This window comes from Xenopus tropicalis, chromosome 9 (assembly GCF_000004195.4).
Source record: "Xenopus tropicalis strain Nigerian chromosome 9, UCB_Xtro_10.0, whole genome shotgun sequence".
Taxonomy (NCBI): domain Eukaryota; kingdom Metazoa; phylum Chordata; class Amphibia; order Anura; family Pipidae; genus Xenopus; species Xenopus tropicalis.
This window is the reverse complement of record NC_030685.2, coordinates 85,055,999-85,075,177: the sequence shown is the minus strand read 5'-3', so window position 1 is coordinate 85,075,177 and position 19,179 is coordinate 85,055,999. Positions and strand designations below refer to the sequence as shown.

At 49.4% G+C, this 19,179-nt stretch overlaps 3 protein-coding genes across 6 annotated transcripts in view; 2 read left to right on the top strand and 1 right to left on the bottom strand.

Moving 5' to 3' along the window:
* Positions 1-19,179, top strand: part of LOC116407773 — an 880,143-nt gene that overhangs the window by 523,878 nt on the left and 337,086 nt on the right. The window lies entirely within an intron of this gene.
* LOC116407834 (transmembrane protein 198) lies at positions 4,498-16,822 on the top strand. The gene is made up of 4 exons (XM_031893885.1): positions 4,498-5,205; positions 11,719-11,934; positions 14,270-14,872; positions 16,767-16,822. The coding sequence occupies exons 2-4, from the start codon at positions 11,772-11,774 to the stop codon at positions 16,820-16,822; spliced, it is 822 nt and encodes a 273-aa protein (XP_031749745.1). The 5' UTR covers positions 4,498-5,205; positions 11,719-11,771.
* The window catches only part of obsl1 (obscurin like cytoskeletal adaptor 1), a 42,437-nt gene continuing 42,009 nt past the window's right edge, over positions 18,752-19,179 (bottom strand). For all 4 annotated transcript variants that reach the window (XM_031893764.1, XM_031893765.1, XM_031893766.1 and 1 more), the window contains one exon: positions 18,752-19,119. In XM_031893764.1, the coding sequence (XP_031749624.1) occupies positions 19,115-19,119 (5 nt within the window). In that variant the 3' untranslated portion in view covers positions 18,752-19,114. The remainder of the gene's footprint in view (positions 19,120-19,179) is intronic.

Genomic DNA, 19,179 nt, shown 5'->3' with positions numbered 1-19,179 from the left:
TGTACCTCTAGTACAGCTTGGCAGTATGGCAGCTTCCTTCATTAGTACCCAGCTAGAGTGAGTGAGTGAGTGAGTGAGTAGGTTAGTGAGTAAGTGAATGAGTTGAGTGAGTAATCGAGTTAGTGCGTTAGTAAGTATATGAGTTAGTGATATAGTGAGTGATTTAGTGAGTGTGTTTGCAAGTAAATGAATAAGTTAGCTATATAGTGAGTGAGTGAGTGAGTGATTTAGTGAGTTAGTAAGTAAATGAGTGAGTTACTTATATAGTGAATGAGTGAGTGAATGGGATAGTGAGTGTGTTAGTAAGTAAATGAATGAGTTAGCTATATAGTGAGTGAGTGAATGAGTGATTTAGTGAGTGTGTTAGTAAGTAAATGAGTGAGTTAGTTATATAGTGAGTGAATGAGTGAATTAATGATATAGTGAGTGAATGAGTGAATTAATGATATAGTGAGTGAGTGAATAGTGAGTGGATGTGCTAGTGAGGGAATGAGTATGTAAAAGAGTAAATTAGTTATATTGTGAGTGTGTGTGTTAGTGAGGGAATGAGTAAGTGGATGAGTGAGTTAGTAAGTAAATGGGTAAGTTAGTGATATAGTGAGTGAGTGAGTGTTAGTGAATGATTAAATGAGTAAGTTAATAAATGAATGAGATAAGTGAGTGAGTGAGTGAGTAAGAGCAGTAAGTGGTGCATATAACAGTGCATTTATATGATTTGGCCAAGCCGGATGCTCAGTTGCCCCCATACCCACCCCTGTACAGACTGTAGGACTCATTTATTAAAGGTTGGCAAGGGGTTCTCTGGTTTCTACCCACAATGCACCTTGCAGTAACACTAACTTTGGGCAGGGTTTATAGTGCAACGTCTATGGGCCCTTAGGGGTTAAATGTTGTCCTTATCGCTCCACTTTCTGCCCCAGCCTGTGTACGGGCCCCTGGGTGTTTCTGCTGATTCTGTATGTCAGTGCGTGTATTTATAGATTGTACAGTGTGCGGGGCTGCACCCACAGATACGGCTCCTACTGCACTGAGTGGGGGCTGCTGTGGGGGCTGTGTCGGCTGTAGTGTGGGTTCCGCCCCCGGGGGGTATTCAGGTACCCACCCCATTGTAACAACTGCCCCAATGTCTCTATATATCTGTAACCTTGTTATGGGCTAAGGGGGCCCAGCCTGAAGGCCAGTTAGGGGGGGATTTGGGGTGAGTGCTTATTTGTGCCCTGGGTACCCCTGGAACTATAGCGGGGTGACTGTTACCCCAATGTTTCTATATATCTGTAACCTTGTTATGGGCTAAGGGTGCCCAGCCTGAAGGCCAGTTAGGGGGGGATTTGGGGTGAGTGCTTATTTGTGCCCTGGGTACCCCTGGAACTATAGCGGGGTGACTGTTACCCCAATGTTTCTATATATCTGTAACCTTGTTATGGGCTAAGGGGGCCCAGCCTGAAGGCCAATTAGGGGGGATTTGGGGTGAGTGCTTATTTGTGCCCTGGGTACCTTCATACTGAACTGTCTAAGGGAAACACTATGGCACCCCCTACCCATATGTATAAATACAAATATACAGAGAAGGAATGTTCTGGGCACACAATAAGCTGTACCCCCATACTGTACTGTCTAAGGGAAACACTATGGCACCCCCTACCCATATGTATAAATACAAATATACAGAGAAGGAATGTTCTGGGCACACAATAAGCTGTACCCCCATACTGTACTGTCTAAGGGAAACACTATGGCACCCCCTACCCATATGTATAAATACAAATATACAGAGAAGGAATGTTCTGGGCACACAATAAGCTGTACCCCCATACTGTACTGTCTAAGGGAAACACTATGGCACCTCCTACCCATATGTATAAATACAAATATACAGAGAGGGAATGTTCTGGGCACACAATAAGCTGTACCCCCATACTGTACTGTCTAAGGGAAACACTATGGCACCTCCTACCCATATGTATAAATACAAATATACAGAGAGGGAATGTTCTGGGCACACAATAAGCTGTACCCCCATACTGTACTGTCTAAGGGAAACACTATGGCACCCCTACCCATATGTATAAATACAAATATACAGAGAAGGAATGTTCTGGGCACACAATAAGCTGTACCCCATACTGTACTGTCTAAGGGAAACACTATGGCACCCCCTACCCATATGTATAAATACAAATATACAGAGAAGGAATGTTCTGGGCACACAATAAGCTGTACCCCCATACTGTACTGTCTAAGGGAAACACTATGGCACCTCCTACCCATATGTATAAATACAAATATACAGAGAAGGAATGTTCTGGGCACACAATAAGCTGTACCCCCATACTGTACTGTCTAAGGGAAACACTATGGCACCCCCTACCCATATGTATAAATACAAATATACAGAGAAGGAATGTTCTGGGCACACAATAAGCTGTACCCCCATACTGTACTGTCTAAGGGAAACACTATGGCACCTCCTACCCATATGTATAAATACAAATATACAGAGAGGGAATGTTCTGGGCACACAATAAGCTGTACCCCCATACTGTACTGTCTAAGGGAAACACTATGGCACCCCCTACCCATATGTATAAATACAAATATACAGAGAAGGAATGTTCTGGGCACACAATAAGCTGTACCCCCATACTGTACTGTCTAAGGGAAACACTATGGCACCCCCTACCCATATGTATAAATACAAATATACAGAGAAGGAATGTTCTGGGCACACAATAAGCTGTACCCCCATACTGTACTGTCTAAGGGAAACACTATGGCACCCCCTACCCATATGTATAAATACAATATACAGAGAAGGAATGTTCTGGGCACACAATAAGCTGTAACCCCATACTGTACCGTCTAAGGGAAACACTATGGCACCTCCTACCCATATGTATAAATACAAATATACAGAGAGGGAATGTTCTGGGCACACAATAAGCTGTACCCCCATACTGTACTGTCTAAGGGAAACACTATGGGCACCTCCCTCCCGTATGTATAAATACAAATATACAGAGAGGGAATGTTCTGGGCACACAATAAGCTGTACCCCCATACTGTACTGTCTAAGGGAAACACTTATGGCACCCCCTACCATATGTATAAATACAAATATACAGAGAAGGAATGTTCTGGGCACACAAGAAGCTGTACCCCCATACTGTACTGTCTAAGGGAAACACTATGGCACCCCCTACCCATATGTATAAATACAAATATACAGAGAAGGAATGTTCTGGGCACACAATAAGCTGTACCCCCATACTGTACTGTCTAAGGGAAACACTATGGCACCTCCTACCCATATGTATAAATACAAATATACAGAGAAGGAATGTTCTGGGCACACAATAAGCTGTACCCCCATACTGTACTGTCTAAGGGAAACACTATGGCACCCCCTACCCATATGTATAAATACAAATATACAGAGAAGGAATGTTCTGGGCACACAAGAAGCTGTACCCCCATACTGTACTGTCTAAGGGAAACACTATGGCACCCCCTACCCATATGTATAAATACAAATATACAGAGAAGGAATGTTCTGGGCACACAATAAGCTGTACCCCCATACTGTACTGTCTAAGGGAAACACTATGGCACCTCCTACCCATATGTATAAATACAAATATACAGAGAAGGAATGTTCTGGGCACACAATAAGCTGTACCCCCATACTGTACTGTCTAAGGGAAACACTATGGCACCCCCTACCCATATGTATAAATACAAATATACAGAGAAGGAATGTTCTGGGCACACAATAAGCTGTATCCCCATACTGTACTGTCTAAGGGAAACACTATGGCACCTCCTACCCATATGTATAAATACAAATATACATAGAAGGAATGTTCTGGGCACACAATAAGCTGTACCCCCATACTATATACTCAAGAGGATTAATATGGCAGCTTTAACCCTTAAGTATAAATACAAAAGTCTCTATTTTCCCTTTTATTTCTAGATAATAAATGCAAGTGAATGGTAGGAACACACAGGGGGTATTTCCCCTTTAGGCAGAGCTGAATGTGCAACACAATCTCCATGGTTGATGCAGAAATAATGAGAGCAGGCTGTGAGTGTGTAATGTATTGAGATGAGCCGGGGAGGGGGCATTATATAAATACATATATGTGGGAGTGCAGATTACTCAGAGTCAGAGGATTGGGAGCAGCCCCCCCCCCCCCCCCCCCCCCCCAAATCAAAAGAGTCTCAGTGAATTCCCGGGAGTGTCTGTGCCCCCAGCAGCAGCTATGGGGGGAAATGCAGTTTATTGATGGGGGTGAAACAGGGAGCAGCGCCGGCCAATCACCGCCTCTCCCCTCACACACAATGAGCCTATGAATGGTACAGTCCGCCGGTGCTTGTCCCCCCCTGTGCCTGTCACCGCTTGGTTGTTCCCGCTGCCGAGAGTCTAGGAGCTGTCCAGCAGCATCAGGAGGGGAGAGAGCCGGGGTGGGGGCTGCTCTGGGGGAGAGTCGAGGGGAGGGGGGAGAATAATAAGAAAACAACGGAGAGATTGGTGGGGAGAGGGTTACTGGGTGCCTGGGGTAAGACTGGGGGCAATTACACGCATATTCTGGGGGTGGGAGACTGAACAAAAAGTCCCCCCCCCATGAGGAGACGTTAGTGGGAGAGTTGGGGGCTGAGGGGGCGTCTCTCTGCACTAAGCCCCTCCGGCTGCACAGGAAGAAGCGGACAGGGAGTGGGGGCCGCACATTGCCGGGAGCGGGTCTGTCCGTATGTACTCACTGAGCCGCCCATTGCCGGGTATAGGCAGGGCCCTATAGAGCTACAGCCCCAGGGAGCGGGTCTGTCCGTATGTACTCACTGAGCCGCCCATTGCCGGGTATAGGCAGGGCCCTATAGAGCTACAGCCCCAGGGAGCGGGTCTGTCCGTATGTACTCACTGAGCCGCCCATTGCCGGGTATAGGCAGGGCCCTATAGAGCTACAGCCCCAGGGAGCGGGTCTGTCCGTATGTACTCACTGAGCTGCGAACAAAAGCACCGAGATAGGATGAGAGAGACAGAGAGACTGCACGGATTCCTATTGCACAGCGGAGAGACAGCCGGAGAGACAGCCGGAGGGACGACCTGGGATTAACAGACACACAGGATGGCAGCCTGAGAGATCAATGTGCCCTGTTGCCCACCCTGGTCTGGATGTCAGGGCACCTCCCACACTGGGGCCCAAGGTACAGACATACCCCCCCAAAGCTCTGTCTCTGTCATTGTTTCCTCCATATTTCTACCCTGTGTCTGTGCCACTGCCCTGCCCACCTACCCTGTGTCTGTGCCACTGCCCTGCCCACCTACCCTGTGTCTGTGCCACTGCCCTGCCCACCTACCCTGTGTCTGTGCCACTGCCCTGCCCACCTACCCTGTGTCTGTGCACTGCCCTGCCCACCTACCCTGTGTCTGTGCCACTGCCCTGCCCACCTACCCTCTGTCTGTGCCACTGCCCTGCCCACCTACCCTGTGTCTGTGCCACTGCCCTGCCCACCTACCCTGTGTCTGTGCCACTGCCCTGCCCACCTACCCTGTGTCTGTGCCACTGCCCTGCCCACCTACCCTGTGTCTGTGCCACTGCCCTGCCCACCTACCCTGTGTCTGTGCCACTGCCCTGCCCACCTACCCTGTGTCTGTGCCACTGCCCTGCCCACCTACCCTGTGTCTGTGCCACTGCCCTGCCCACCTACCCTGTGTCTGTGCCACTGCCCTGCCCACCTACCCTGTGTCTGTGCCACTGCCCTGCCCACCTACCCTGTGTCTGTGCCACTGCCCTGCCCACCTACCCTCTGTCTGTGCCACTGCCCTGCCCACCTACCCTGTGTCTGTGCCACTGCCCTGCCCACCTACCCTCTGTCTATGCCACTGCCCTGCCCACCTACCCTGTGTCTGTGCCACTGCCCTGCCCACCTACCCTGTGTCTATGCCACTGCCCTGCCCACCTACCCTGTGTCTGTGCCACTGCCCTGCCCACCTACCCTGTGTCTATGCCACTGCTCTGCCCACCTACCTTGTGTCTGTGCCACTGCCCTGCCCACCTACCCTGTGTCTATGCTACTGCCCTGCCCACCTACCCTGTGTCTGTGCCACTGCCCTGCCCACCTACTCTGTGTCTATGCCACTGCCCTGCCCACCTACCCTGTGTCTGTGCCACTGCCTTGCCCACCTACCCTGTGTGTATCTGTGCCACTGCCATGCCCACCTACCCTGTGTCTATGCCACTGCCCTGCCCACCTACCCTGTGTCTGTGCCACTGCCTTGCCCACCTACTCCGTGTCTATGCCACTGCCTTGCCCACCTACCCTGTGTGTGTCTGTGCCACTGCTTTGCCCACCTACCCTGTGTCTGTGCCACTGCCCTGCCCACCTACCCTGTGTCTATGCCACTGCCCTGCCCACCTACCCTGTGTGTGTCTGTGCCACTGCCATGCCCACCTACCCTGTGTCTGTGCCACTGCCCTGCCCACCTACCCTGTGTCTATGCCACTGCCCTGCCCACCTACCCTGTGTGTATCTGTGCCACTGCCATGCCCACCTACCCTGTGTGTGTCTGTGCCACTGCCATGCCCACCTACCCTGTGTCTTTGCCACTGCCATGCCCACTTACCCTGTGTCTGTGCCACTGCCATGCCCACCTACCCTGTGTGTATCTGTGCCACTGCCATGCCCACCTACCCTGTGTGTATCTGTGCCACTGCCAAGCCCACCACCTCCCACCTACTGTACTTGTGCCACTCTTATGCCCACCTCCCACCTAATGTACTTGTGCCACTCTCATGCCCACCTGCCACCTACTGTACTTGTGCCACTCTCATGCCCACCTCCCACCTAATGTACGTGTGCCACTCTCATGCCCACCCCCACCTACTGTACTTGTGCCACTCTCATGCCCACCTCCCACCTAATGTACTTGTGCCACTCTCATGCCCACCTCCCACCTAATGTACTTGTGCCACTCTCATGCCCATCCCCCACCTACTGTACTTGTGCCACCCTCATGCCCACCTCCCACCTACTGTACTTGTGCCACTCATACCCATCCCCCATCTACTGTACTTGTGCCGCCCTCATGCCCACCTCTCACCTACTGTACTCGTGCCACTCTCATGCCCACCTCCCACCTAATGTACTTGTGCCACTTTCATGCCCACCCCCACCTACTGTACTTGTGCCACCCTCATGCCCACCTCCAACCTACTGTACTTGTGCCACTCTCATGCCCACCTCCCACCTACTGTACTTGTGCCACTCATGCCCATCTACTGTACTTGTGCCGCCCTCATGCCCACCTCTCACCTACTGTACTTGTGACACTCTCATGCCCACCTCCCACCTATTGTACTTGTGCCACTCTCATGCCCACCCCCCACCTACTGTACTTATGCCACTCTCATGCCCACCTCCCACATACTCTACTTGTGCCACTCACATGCCCACCTCCCTCCTAATGTACTTGTGCCACTCTCATGCCCACCCCCACCTACTGTAGTTGTGCCACTCTCATGCCCACCTCCCACCTACTGTACTTGTGCCACTCATCCCCATCTACTGTACTTGTGCCTCCCTCATGCCCACCTCTCACCTACTGTACTTGTGCCACTCTCATGCCCACCTCCCACCTATTGTACTTGTGCCACTCTCATGCCCACCCCCCACCTACTGTACTTGTGCCACTCTCATGCCCACCCCCCACCTACTGTACTTATGCCACTCTCATGCCCACCTCCCACCTACTGTACTTGTGCCACTCTCATGCCCAACTCCCACCTACTGTACTTGTGCCACTCATGCCCATCCCCCATCTACTGTACTTGTGCCACCCTCATGCCCACCTCCCACCTACTGTACTTGTGCCACTCGCATGCCCACCTCCCACCTACTGTACTTGTGCCACTCATGCCCATCCCCCATCTACTGTACTTGTGCCGCCCTCATGCCCACCTCTCACCTACTGTACTTGTGCCACTCTCATGCCCATCTCCCACCTACTGTACTTGTGCCACTCTCATGCCCACCTCCCACCTATTGTACTTGTGCCACTCTCATGCCCATCTCCCACCTACTGTACTTGTGCCACTCTCATGCCCACCTCCCACCTATTGTACTTGTGCCACTCTCATGCCCACCCCCACCTACTCTACTTGTGCCACTCACATGCCCACCTACTGTACTTGTGCCACCCTCATGCCCACCTCCAACCTACTGTACTTGTGCCACTCTCATGCCCACCTCCCACCTACTGTACTTGTGCCACTCATGCCCATCCCCCATCTACTGTACTTGTGCCGCTCTCATGCCCACCTCTCACCTACTGTACTTGTGCCACTCTCATGCCCATCTCCCACCTACTGTACTTGTGCCACTCTCATGCCCACCTCCCACCTATTGTACTTGTGCCACTCTCATGCCCACCCCCACCTACTCTACTTGTGCCACTCACATGCCCACCTACTGTACTTGTGCCACTCTCATGCCCATCTCCCACCTACTGTACTTGTGCCATTCTCATGCCCACCTCCAACCTACTGTACTTGTGCCACTCTCATGCCCACCTCCCACCTACTGTACTTGTGCCAATCTCATGCCCAACTCCCACCTACTGTACTTGTGCCACTCATGCCCATCCCCATCTACTGTACTTGTGCCACCCTCATGCCCACCTCTCACCTACTGTACTTGTGCCACTCTCATGCCCACCTATTGTACTTGTGCCACTCTCATGCCCACCTCCCACCTACTCTACTTGTGCCACTCTCATTCCCACCCCACCTACTGTACTTGTGCCACTCTCATGCCCACCTATTGTACTTGTGCCACTCTCATGCCCACCTCCCACCTACTCTACTTGTGCCACTCTCATTCACACCCCACCTACTCTACTTGTGCCACTCTCATTCACACCCCACCTACTGTACTTGTGCCACTCTCATGCCCACCTCCCACCTACTCTACTTGTGCCACTCACATGCCCACTTAGATCTGTACTTCTCTGATGCCCACCTTCCACCATTACACCTGTGCCTCTTTCATGCCAGCTTTCGCCTGCCTCTGTTGAATCTATGCCACTCTCATCCCCACCTCCTGCTGCATTCGTGTCTCTGTCTGGCTGTCTCTCCACATTTACATGTCTCTCATACCCACCTACCCACCTTCATGCCCACGTCACAGCTGCTCCTTATTTGTGTCTTTTCCATCATCCCCCCCCGTCCCTGTTTGTGTTTCTGCGCTGCCCGTATGCCCATAGTTTCCTGTATGCCCCCTACCTCTAATACATCTGTGCCACCCTCAGCACCACCTAACCCCTGTCTCTAGTGTCACCCACACACCCACCTGTCACTTTAATGCCCATATTTCACCTACCCCTCTGAAATCAATGCCAACCTAATGCCCACATTATATCTCCATGCTTACTGTATCTGTGGCACTCTAATGCCCACATACCTCCTACCCCTATGACATCAATGCCACCCTAATTCCCACATTATACCCTCCTGCTTACTGTATCTGTGCCACCCTAATGCCCACATAATATCTCCCTGCTTTCTGTATCTGTGCCACCCTAATGCCCACATACCACCTACCCCTCTGACATCAATGCCACCCTAATGCCCACATTATACCCTCCTGCTTACTGTATCTGTGCCACCCTAATGCCCAAATTATACCCTCCTGCTTACTGTATCTGTGGCACTCTTATGCCCACATACCTCCTACCTATATGACATCAATGCCACCCTAATGCCCACATTATACCCTCATGCTTACTGTATCTGTGCCACCCTAAGGCCCACATTATACCCTCCTGCTTACTGTATCTGTGACACTCTTATGCCCACATACCTCCTACCCCTATGACATCAATGCCACTCTAATGCCCACATTATACCCTCATGCTTACTGTATCTGTGCCACCCTAATGCCCACATTATACCCTCCTGCTTACTGTATCTGTGGCACTCTCATGCCCACATATCTCCTACCTATATGACATCAATGCCACCCTAATGCCCACATTATACCCTCATGCTTACTGTATCTGTGCCACCCTAACGCCCACATAATATCTCCCTGCTCACTGTATCTGTGCCACCCTAATGTCCACATTGCATCTCCCTGCTCACTGTATCTGTGCCACCCTAATGCCCACATTACATCTCCCTGCTCACTGTATCTGTGCCACCCTAATGCCCACATTACATCTCCCTGCTCACTGTATCTGTGCCACCCTAATGCCCACATTACATCTCCCTGCTCACTGTATCTGTACCACCCTAATGCCCACATTATACCCTCCTGCTTACTGTATCTGTGCCACCCTAATGCCTACATTACATCTCCCTGCTCACTGTATCTGTGCCCACAGCCCACTTACCCCGTTCCTGCGTCTGTGCCCCCCACACCCACCCCCGGTACAGAAGAGAATATTAACTAATTAAAGCAAGAGTAGAAGTAGTTCAGTATGAGGCCAGATGGGCTGTCAGTGAAAGCCAAGAGGTTAATAGCCCCTCCCCCATTGGCAGAAGGGGACTGTCCGTGGTGCTGAGCGCCCGGCTTTACAGAGGAGGAGGGGTTTCTCATGGAGTCTCATTCTATTTATGTTCATCTGCTCGGATTTCCCTCGTATGAATCCTGAGCCTCCTGCTCAATTCTAACTCACTAATCCATAACGAAGGCCCAGCCCCACATCTGTTCCCTATTGATCCCTCACTCTATACAGAACCAGCAGCCTAGGGCTCCGCCGGGCAGCGCTCAGTAACACAAACACCTCTGTCTCTCTCTGAACTACAACTCCCCAACCTTTGGCTGCATGGGGATGCTGGGACTTGTAGTTCAGAACCAGACGGAGGCCTACAGGCGCACCCATGTGATTTAAAAGGGGCTTGACTTGCTATGTATCGCTCATGCATAGGATTAGGATAGAGTATATAGACAACATGAGGTTAACTGTCTCATTACCAGACTGAATGGCGAGTGTGTGTGTTTTTTTTTAAGTAAAAGCAGTTGCTAGGGTCAGGCACCTTGGCAACCCAAAAGCAGCTTGGCAGTGAGGCCAAGCTGCTAAGTATTGCCTTGCCTTCCTACTCAGGTACTTTGGCAATTTTGCTGCTTGGTTGCTAAGACTGCCCAAACCCGGCAACCAGACATCAGAAACTAAATGAAGAGATTGTCTGCAAATTGTCTTATCTGTAACACACAGAGGGTCCAGGCTATGTCATCGCGCAATACTGGGGCAATCACTCGGGAAGGGTTTGGTGGCCACATTGAACCATTTGGACACTCAGTCCCAGGGTTTAAGGGTGAAGACACACAGAACTACTTAGTAGCAGCTACTTGTCACGGCTACTAAAACAGACAATGCTGATCATTTACTGATAATTGTCTCTCCATGTGTCTTAGCAGAGGCAATTCTCAGTATTGTCTATGGCAGGGGATTTCCTGGTGTTTAGTAGCTGCTACTAAGTAGCTCTGTGTGTCTTTACCCTAAGTGGTTAAATTAGGGTTTCACTCGCCCCGTGTGTATTCAGTTGGTCTCTATAATGAGCCCTAATGGAGCGATACCCATGCAGCATTGTGTGGGGGACACTGGGAGGCGCTAGAAGTGCCCGGCGGGGGCCCCTGTGATGTTGGCGGTGCCTTTGTGGGTCGCACAGACGACTAAATGCCTCACTTGTAACATCAGTGCATTTCTCTTCCTTGAAGGCGATGCAGGATCATTAGTAGAGGAAATCGACCAATTACACGACTGCGGCGCCATGACGGACACTATGCAAACCCTACACTTCCAGCTGCTGCCCCCCGAGCCGGGTCAGGACTGGCCCCCCCCCTGCGAGCAGGAGATAGAGAGGAGGTACCAGGTGGTCCCGTCCGTGGTCTGCGCCATGTGCTGCCTCTTTGGGATCATTTACTGCTTTTTTGGTGAGTAGTCGGAACCGACAGTGATTGTAATGGATGTAGATCTGTACATAATGTATTTAGGGGCATCAAAGGGTGAACAGAGAGTTTGCCTTAGTAGCACCCCCACAGCCCTGTATAAGGATTATTGTGTGGCCCCTCCAGCTGTCATTTTTTTCCTGCTGCAAATGACTTACAACCCCAGGAATCGCATCAGTTGCTTGTGCCAGTGGGTAATTGTTAAGCTGAAGGGGCAAATATCAGTTACTGACCCCCTGGCTCTAACAAACTGCCCCCACAACAATGTCCCCGGACAGTCAGCATGAATGCGCTGCTTGCAGCAGGGAAAAAATCTAGGCTAATACACTGGGCAAAACACTGCATTGTGGGTAAAACACATGGGAAATGGCATTTTGCACACTGGGCGTGTGTTTGTAAATGGCCCCACAATGAGCAGTCGACAAATATAATAAGGAGACATTTCTTATCTCAAAGCCTAACGATAGTTGCATCTTGGGGTTTGTTTATACTGAGCTCATTACTTCCTTTTCAACCAAATAACTGTTTTTAGGGGGGGAGTGTAGGCAGAATTCTGGTGTGTATACTTCCACTTTAATAAGGATGTGAGTGCAACACAGGGATAGGAAACCCTTAGCGTTGTTGCAGAACCACAACTCCCATGAGTAGAGCCGGCAGGGGATGGGAGTTACAGTTCTACCGGAGGGCAGCAGTGTAACCCTTTCCTTGCTTCTCCCTCTCCGTTCCTGTGCTGGCAGCTTTCTGCCACTTGCAGATCATGGAAAACACAACCATGCCGACTCCTTCTGCTGCACTCTGATTGGTTACTCAGGTGGGCGGGCTGGGACGAGTACAGGCACCAATCAGATTGCAGCAGCGGCAGCTTCTTCATATTTTCCATTCTGTCTCTGACATTTACTATAAATAGAAGGTGCAAATGGAGGAATAAACACTAATGGTGCCGTGCAGCGGCGTACAGACGGGATCTGCTGATTGGCTGAGGGCTAAAGGCAGTAATCTCCACATTAAAGGGAAAGCTAAGTTTCTATAGCAGTTATAACAGTTATAAGTCAGTCCTCATCTTGTAACCCATAGCAACCAAAAAGATGTGTCTTCAAACCAGTAAATGCTAGGTGCTGATTGGTTGCTATGGGTTACTAGACACGTAGCACATTTTAAACCATTTGTTACAGTATTTGGAGAGGAACTGTATTATAGGTAAAAAAATTGCGATTTGTATCAAAAATTGCACTTTGATCATAAATGATTGTAAGCTCTGCAGGGCAGGAACCTCCTTCCCCTCTTCTTTTAACAGTTATAAGTCTCATCTTGTAACCCATAGCAACCAATCAGAAGCGCGTCTTCAAACCAGTTAATGCTAGGTGCTGATTGGTTGCTATGGGTTACTGTATTATAGGTAAAAAAAACGGCGATTTGTATCAAAAATTGCACTTTGTTCATAAATAAAAACATCTTGTAACCCATAGCAACCAATAAGATGTGTCTTCAAACCAGTTAATGCTAGGTGCTGATTGGTTGCTATGGGTTACTGTATTATAGGTAAAAAAAACAGCGATTTGTATCAAAAATTGCACTTGGTTCATAAATGATTGTAAGCTCTGCAGGGCAGGAACCTCCTTCCCCTCTTCTTTTAACAGTTATAAGTCTCATCTTGTAACCCATAGCAACCAATAAGATGTGTCTTCAAACCAGTAAATGCTAGGTGCTGATTGGTTGCTATGGGTTACTAGACACGTAGCACATTTTAGACCATTTGTTACAGTATTTGGAGAGGAACTGTATTATAGGTAAAAAAATGCCCATAGCAACCAATAAGATGTGTCTTCAAACCAGTAAATGCTAGGTGCTGATTGGTTGCTATTGGTTACTGTATTATAGGTAAAAAAAATGCTGATTTGTATTAAAAATTGCACTTGGTTCATAAATGATTGTAAGCTCTGCAGGGCAGGAACCTCCTTCCCCTCTTCTTTGAACAGTGATAAGTCTGTCATCAGATGTGTGTCTTCAAACCAGTAAATGCTAGGTGCTGATTGGTTGCTATGGGTTACTAGACACATAGCAAAATTAAGACGATTTGTTACATTGGAGAGGAACTGTATCTGTGTGTGTTGCTTCATGTAGTAACATGTAGTAATGTTACTCGGAGGGGTATAGTAGTAGTAGAACTATAGTAGTGGGGTCACTTATTTATGTTGCTGTTCAGACCCCATTTCCTACTCTCCCTTCATTCTAACATTCAGACTTGTTGCTAAGATGGGGTTTTTGGTTTAACTTCCCCTTTAATGCTCCCATAATGCCGCTCTCTCTTTCTCCTTGCCAGGTTACCGCTGCTTTAAGGCGGTGATGTTCCTGACGGGTCTCATGTTCGGTTCGGTGGTGATCTTCATGCTGTGCTACAAGGAGCGGGTACTGGACACCCAGCTGAGCGTGGAGGCCAGCGTTGGCATTGGCCTGGGCATTGGCATTCTGTGTGGCCTGGTGACTATGCTGGTGCGGAGCGTGGGGCTCTTCATGGTGGGGCTGCTGCTCGGGCTGCTGCTAGCCATAGCCTCCCTCATAGTCATGGAGCAGTTCTACCACCCGCGGACAGTCTGGGTGCCCGTGGCACTGTTGCTGGGCATTGGGATGCTCTTTGCCGTACTGACCTTGCAGTGGCAGCGGTTTTTCACCACCCTTTCCACGGCAGTGTTTGGCAGCGCCATAATGACAGTCACAGTCGATTACTTCATCGAGCTGTTCCTGCTGGTGCAGTACGTCTACCAGCGCTTGAAGGTGGCGCCCCCGCAGGCTGTCTGCTGGTACAGCTGGGTCATCCTGGGCATCTGGCCCGTACTCAGCCTGCTGGGGGTCCTCGTGCAGTGGAAAGTCACAGGAGAGGGCTACTCTCATACAGAAGGTAAGTCATGGGCAAACTTAGGGGCTGTTCCTGCTGAATTGTGCTTAGTACAGGGGAATCCCTATGTGCCATAGTTTTATGGTATCTCTCTGTACAGGCTATGAGCAAACTTAGGTGGCTGTTCCTGCTGAATTGTGCTTAGTACAGGGGAATCCCTATGTGCCAAAGTTTTATGGTATCTCTCTGTACAGGCTATGGGCAAACTTATGGGGCTGTTCCTGCTGAATTGTGCTTAGTACAGGGGAATCCCTATGTGCCATAGTTTTATGGTATCTCTGTACAGGCTATGAGCAAACTTAGGGGGCTGTTCCTGCTGAATTGTGCTTAGTACAGGGGAATCCCTATGTGCCATAGTTTTATGGTATCTCTCTGTACAGGCTATGAGCAAACTTAGGGGCTGTTCCTGCTGAATTGTGCTTAGTACAGGGGAATCCCTATGTGCCATAGTTTTATGGTATCTCTCTGTACAGGCTATGAGCAAACTTAGGGGGCTGTTCCTGCTGAATTGTGCTTAGTACAGGGTAATCCCTATGTGCCATAGTTTTATGGTATCTCTCTGTACAGGCTATGAGCAAACTTAGGGGGCTGTTCCTGCTGAATTGTGCTTAGTACAGGGGAATCCCTATGTGCCATAGTTTTATGGTATCTCTCTGTACAGGCTATGAGCAAACTTAGGGGGCTGTTCCTGCTGAATTGTGCTTAGTACAGGGGAATCCTATGTGCCATAGTTTTATGGTATCTCTCTGTACAGGCTATGAGCAAACTTAGGGGCTGTTCCTGCTGAATTGTGCTTAGTACAGGGGAATCCCTATGTGCCATTATGGTATGTGTGGGGACTTAGTTCCTGCTGCTTATATCCTGCTATATTTTATGGTATAAGGCTATGGGCAAACTTAGGGGGCTTTCCTGCTGAATTGTGCTTAGTACAGGGGAATCCCTATGTGCCATTAGTTTTATGGTATCTCTCTGTACAAGCTATGGGCAAACTTAGGGGGCTGTTCCTGCTGAATTGTGCTTAGTACAGGGAATCCCTATGCTGCTATAGTTTTATGGTATCTCTCTGTACAGCTATGGGCAAACTTAGGGGGCTGTTCCTGCTGAATTGTGCTTAGTACAGGGGAATCCCTATGTGCCATAGTTTTATGGTATCTCTCTGTACAGGCTATGGGCAAACTTAGGGAGCTGTTCCTGCTGAATTGTGCTTAGTACAGGGGAATCCCTATGTGCCATAGTTTTATGGTATCTCTCTGTACAGGCTATGAGCAAACTTAGGGGGCTGTTCCTGCTGAATGTGCTTAGTACAGGGGAATCCCTATGTGCCATAGTTTTATGGTATCTCTCTGTACAGGCTATGAGCAAACTTAGGGGGCTGTTCCTGCCTGAAATTGTGCTTAGTACAGGGGAATCCCTATGTGCCATAGTTTTATGGTAATCTCTCTGTACAAAGCTATGGGCAAAACTTAGGGGGCTGTTCCTGCTGAATTGTGCTTAGTACAGGGGAATCCCTATGCTGCTATAGTTTTTATGGTATCTCTCTGTACAGGCTATGAGCAAACTTAGGGGGGCTGTTCCTGCTGAATTGTGCTTAGTACAGGGGAATCCCTATGTGCCATAGTTTATGGTATCTCTCTGTACAGGGCTATGGGCAAACTTAGGGAGCTGTTCCTGCTGAATTGTGCTTAGTACAGGGGAATCCCTATGTGCCATAGTTTTATGGTATCTCTCTGTACAGGCTATGAGCAAACTTAGGGGGGCTGTTCCTGCTGAATTGTGCTTAGTACAGGGGAATCCCTATGTGCCATAGTTTTATGGTATCTCTCTGTACAGGCTATGAGCAAACTTAGGGGGCTGTTCCTGCTGAATTGTGCTTAGTACAGGGGAATTCCTATGTGCCATAGTTTTATGGTATCTCTCTGTACAGGCTATGAGAGAGCAGACCCCACTAAGGACCAGCTAAGTATCAGCTTGTTACACTGAAACACAAAGAGCCATAATGTACAAATAATATTTAATAGCAACACAAATGGCAGAAGTAGAAGGGGGGGGGGCACAGCGGGGGGGGGGGGGGGGGGTAAGAGATTTCTAAGGGAAATATCCAGTAAGAAAACAATAATCAATAACAGGATGAATGGATTTTGCATTTATATCCCCCTGTGGTTTCTTTTGGGTGAGCCCAGAAGCCCCAACTGGGTTTAGTATCAGTACCAGTATCAGTACCAGTACCAGTATCAGTACCAGTACCAGTATCAGTACCAGTACCAGTATCAGTACCAGTACCAGTATCAGTACCAGTATCAGTACCAGTACCAGTATCAGTACCAGTATCAGTACCAGTATCAGTACCAGTATCAGTATCAGTACCAGTACCAGTATCAGTACCAGTATCAGTATCAGTACCAGTATCAGTATCAGTACCAGTACCAGTATCAGTACCAGTATCAGTACCAGTATCAGTATCAGTACCAGTATCAGTACCAGTACCAGTATCAGTACCAGTATCAGTACCAGTATCAGTACCAGTATCAGTACCAGTACCAGTATCAGTACCAGTATCAGTACCAGTATCAGTACCAGTACCCAGTATTCAAGTACCAGTACCAGTATCATACTCAGACCAAGTTACCAGTATCATCCAGTACCAGTATCCAGTACAGTTACCAGTATCAGTACCAGTACCAGTATCAGTACCAGTATCAGTACCAGTATTCAGTACCAGTATCAGTACCAGTATCAGTACCAGTACCAGTATCAGTACCAGTACCAGTACCAGTATCAGTACCAGTACCAGTACCAGTACCAGTACCAGTACCAGTATCAGTACCAGTACCAGTACCAGTATCAGGACCCCAATAGCATCATGTGACTTTTTTGGGATTCCTACACACCCAGACTTCTATCATTTTACCCACATTCCTTTCCCTCCCATAATCCTCTGTGCTTTAAGATACAGCTCCGCCCTCTCCCATAATCCTCAGAACATTATCACACAGCTCCGCCCTCTCCCATAATCCTCAAAACATTATCACACAGCTCCGCCCTCTCCCATAATCCTCAGTGCATTATCACACAGCTCCGCCCTCTCCCATAATCCTCAGTGCATTATCACACAGCTCCGCCCTCTCCCATAATTCTATCACACAGCTCCACCCTCTCCCATAATCCTCAGAACATTATCACACAGCTCCTCCCTCTCCCATAATCCTCAGAACATTATCACACAGCTCCGCCCTCTCCCATAATCCTCAGAACATTATCACACAGCTTCGCCCTCTCCCATAATCCTCAGTGCATTATCACACAGCTCCGCCCTCTCCCATAATTCTATCACACAGCTCCGCCCTCTCCCATAATCCTCAGAACATTATCACACAGCTCCGCCCTCTCCCATAATCCTCAGAACATTATCACACAGCTCCGCCCTCTCCCATAATCCTCAGAACATTATCACACAGCTCCGCCCTCTCCCATAATCCTCAGTGCATTATCACACAGCTCCGCCCTCTCCCATAATTCACTTCCTGTTGCTTTTAATGATTCCGTTCCATTTATCTTCTCTTTATTTTCCTGCTGCTTCTTTTCACTCACAGGGGCCTCTGCCTTCCCTTCCCAGCCTGCAACTCCCGGCACCTTCATGGGGAGGAGCTTCTGTATGTAGTAGCGCCCCCTGGCTGTTACCCCTCTGTGCAGATTCTGACCCCCCCAGAGTTCGGGTTGTACCAAAATGCCCCACTAGAGGGCGGCAAATTTCCTTTAGATGTTCTTGCACTGCATCTCTGTTCCCCCAAGGTGCTGGGAGTTGCAGTTTACAGAAACCTGGAAAGGCCCCAGACACTGATTTATGCAATGAAATAATCATTTTTATCCCTTTATATCTGTGCCCCCCCCAACCCTCCCCTTTGCCCCCCCCAACCCTCCCCTTTGCCCCCCCAACCCTCCCCTCTGCCCCATCATCGTACTGTGTCACCTGACTGACCCTCAACTCCCAGCTACAGTCTCTCCGGGAACTAATGGGTTAAATAAATGTGACTGCTTCTATGTAGCTTGGCCGCAGGGAAGCCATTTTGTTTGTCAGTGGTACGAGCTCAGCTCTACCAAGCGCCGGGGGCCCGGGGGCTGTGTGTGAGGCCGAGGAGGTTGGAGCTTTGTGGGGGGGTGAGCGGTGGGTGCCCGGGGCAGGTAGGTGGGTGCCCGGGGCAGGTAGGTGGGTGCCCAGGGCAGGTAGGTGGGTGCAGATCCAGTGATCCCTTGATGTAGCAGGAGGCCTCCGCATTATCCTAGGAAATTAAAGGCAAAGTAGGAGTTTAGTTACAAAATAGAAGCAGATTGTGGCCCCG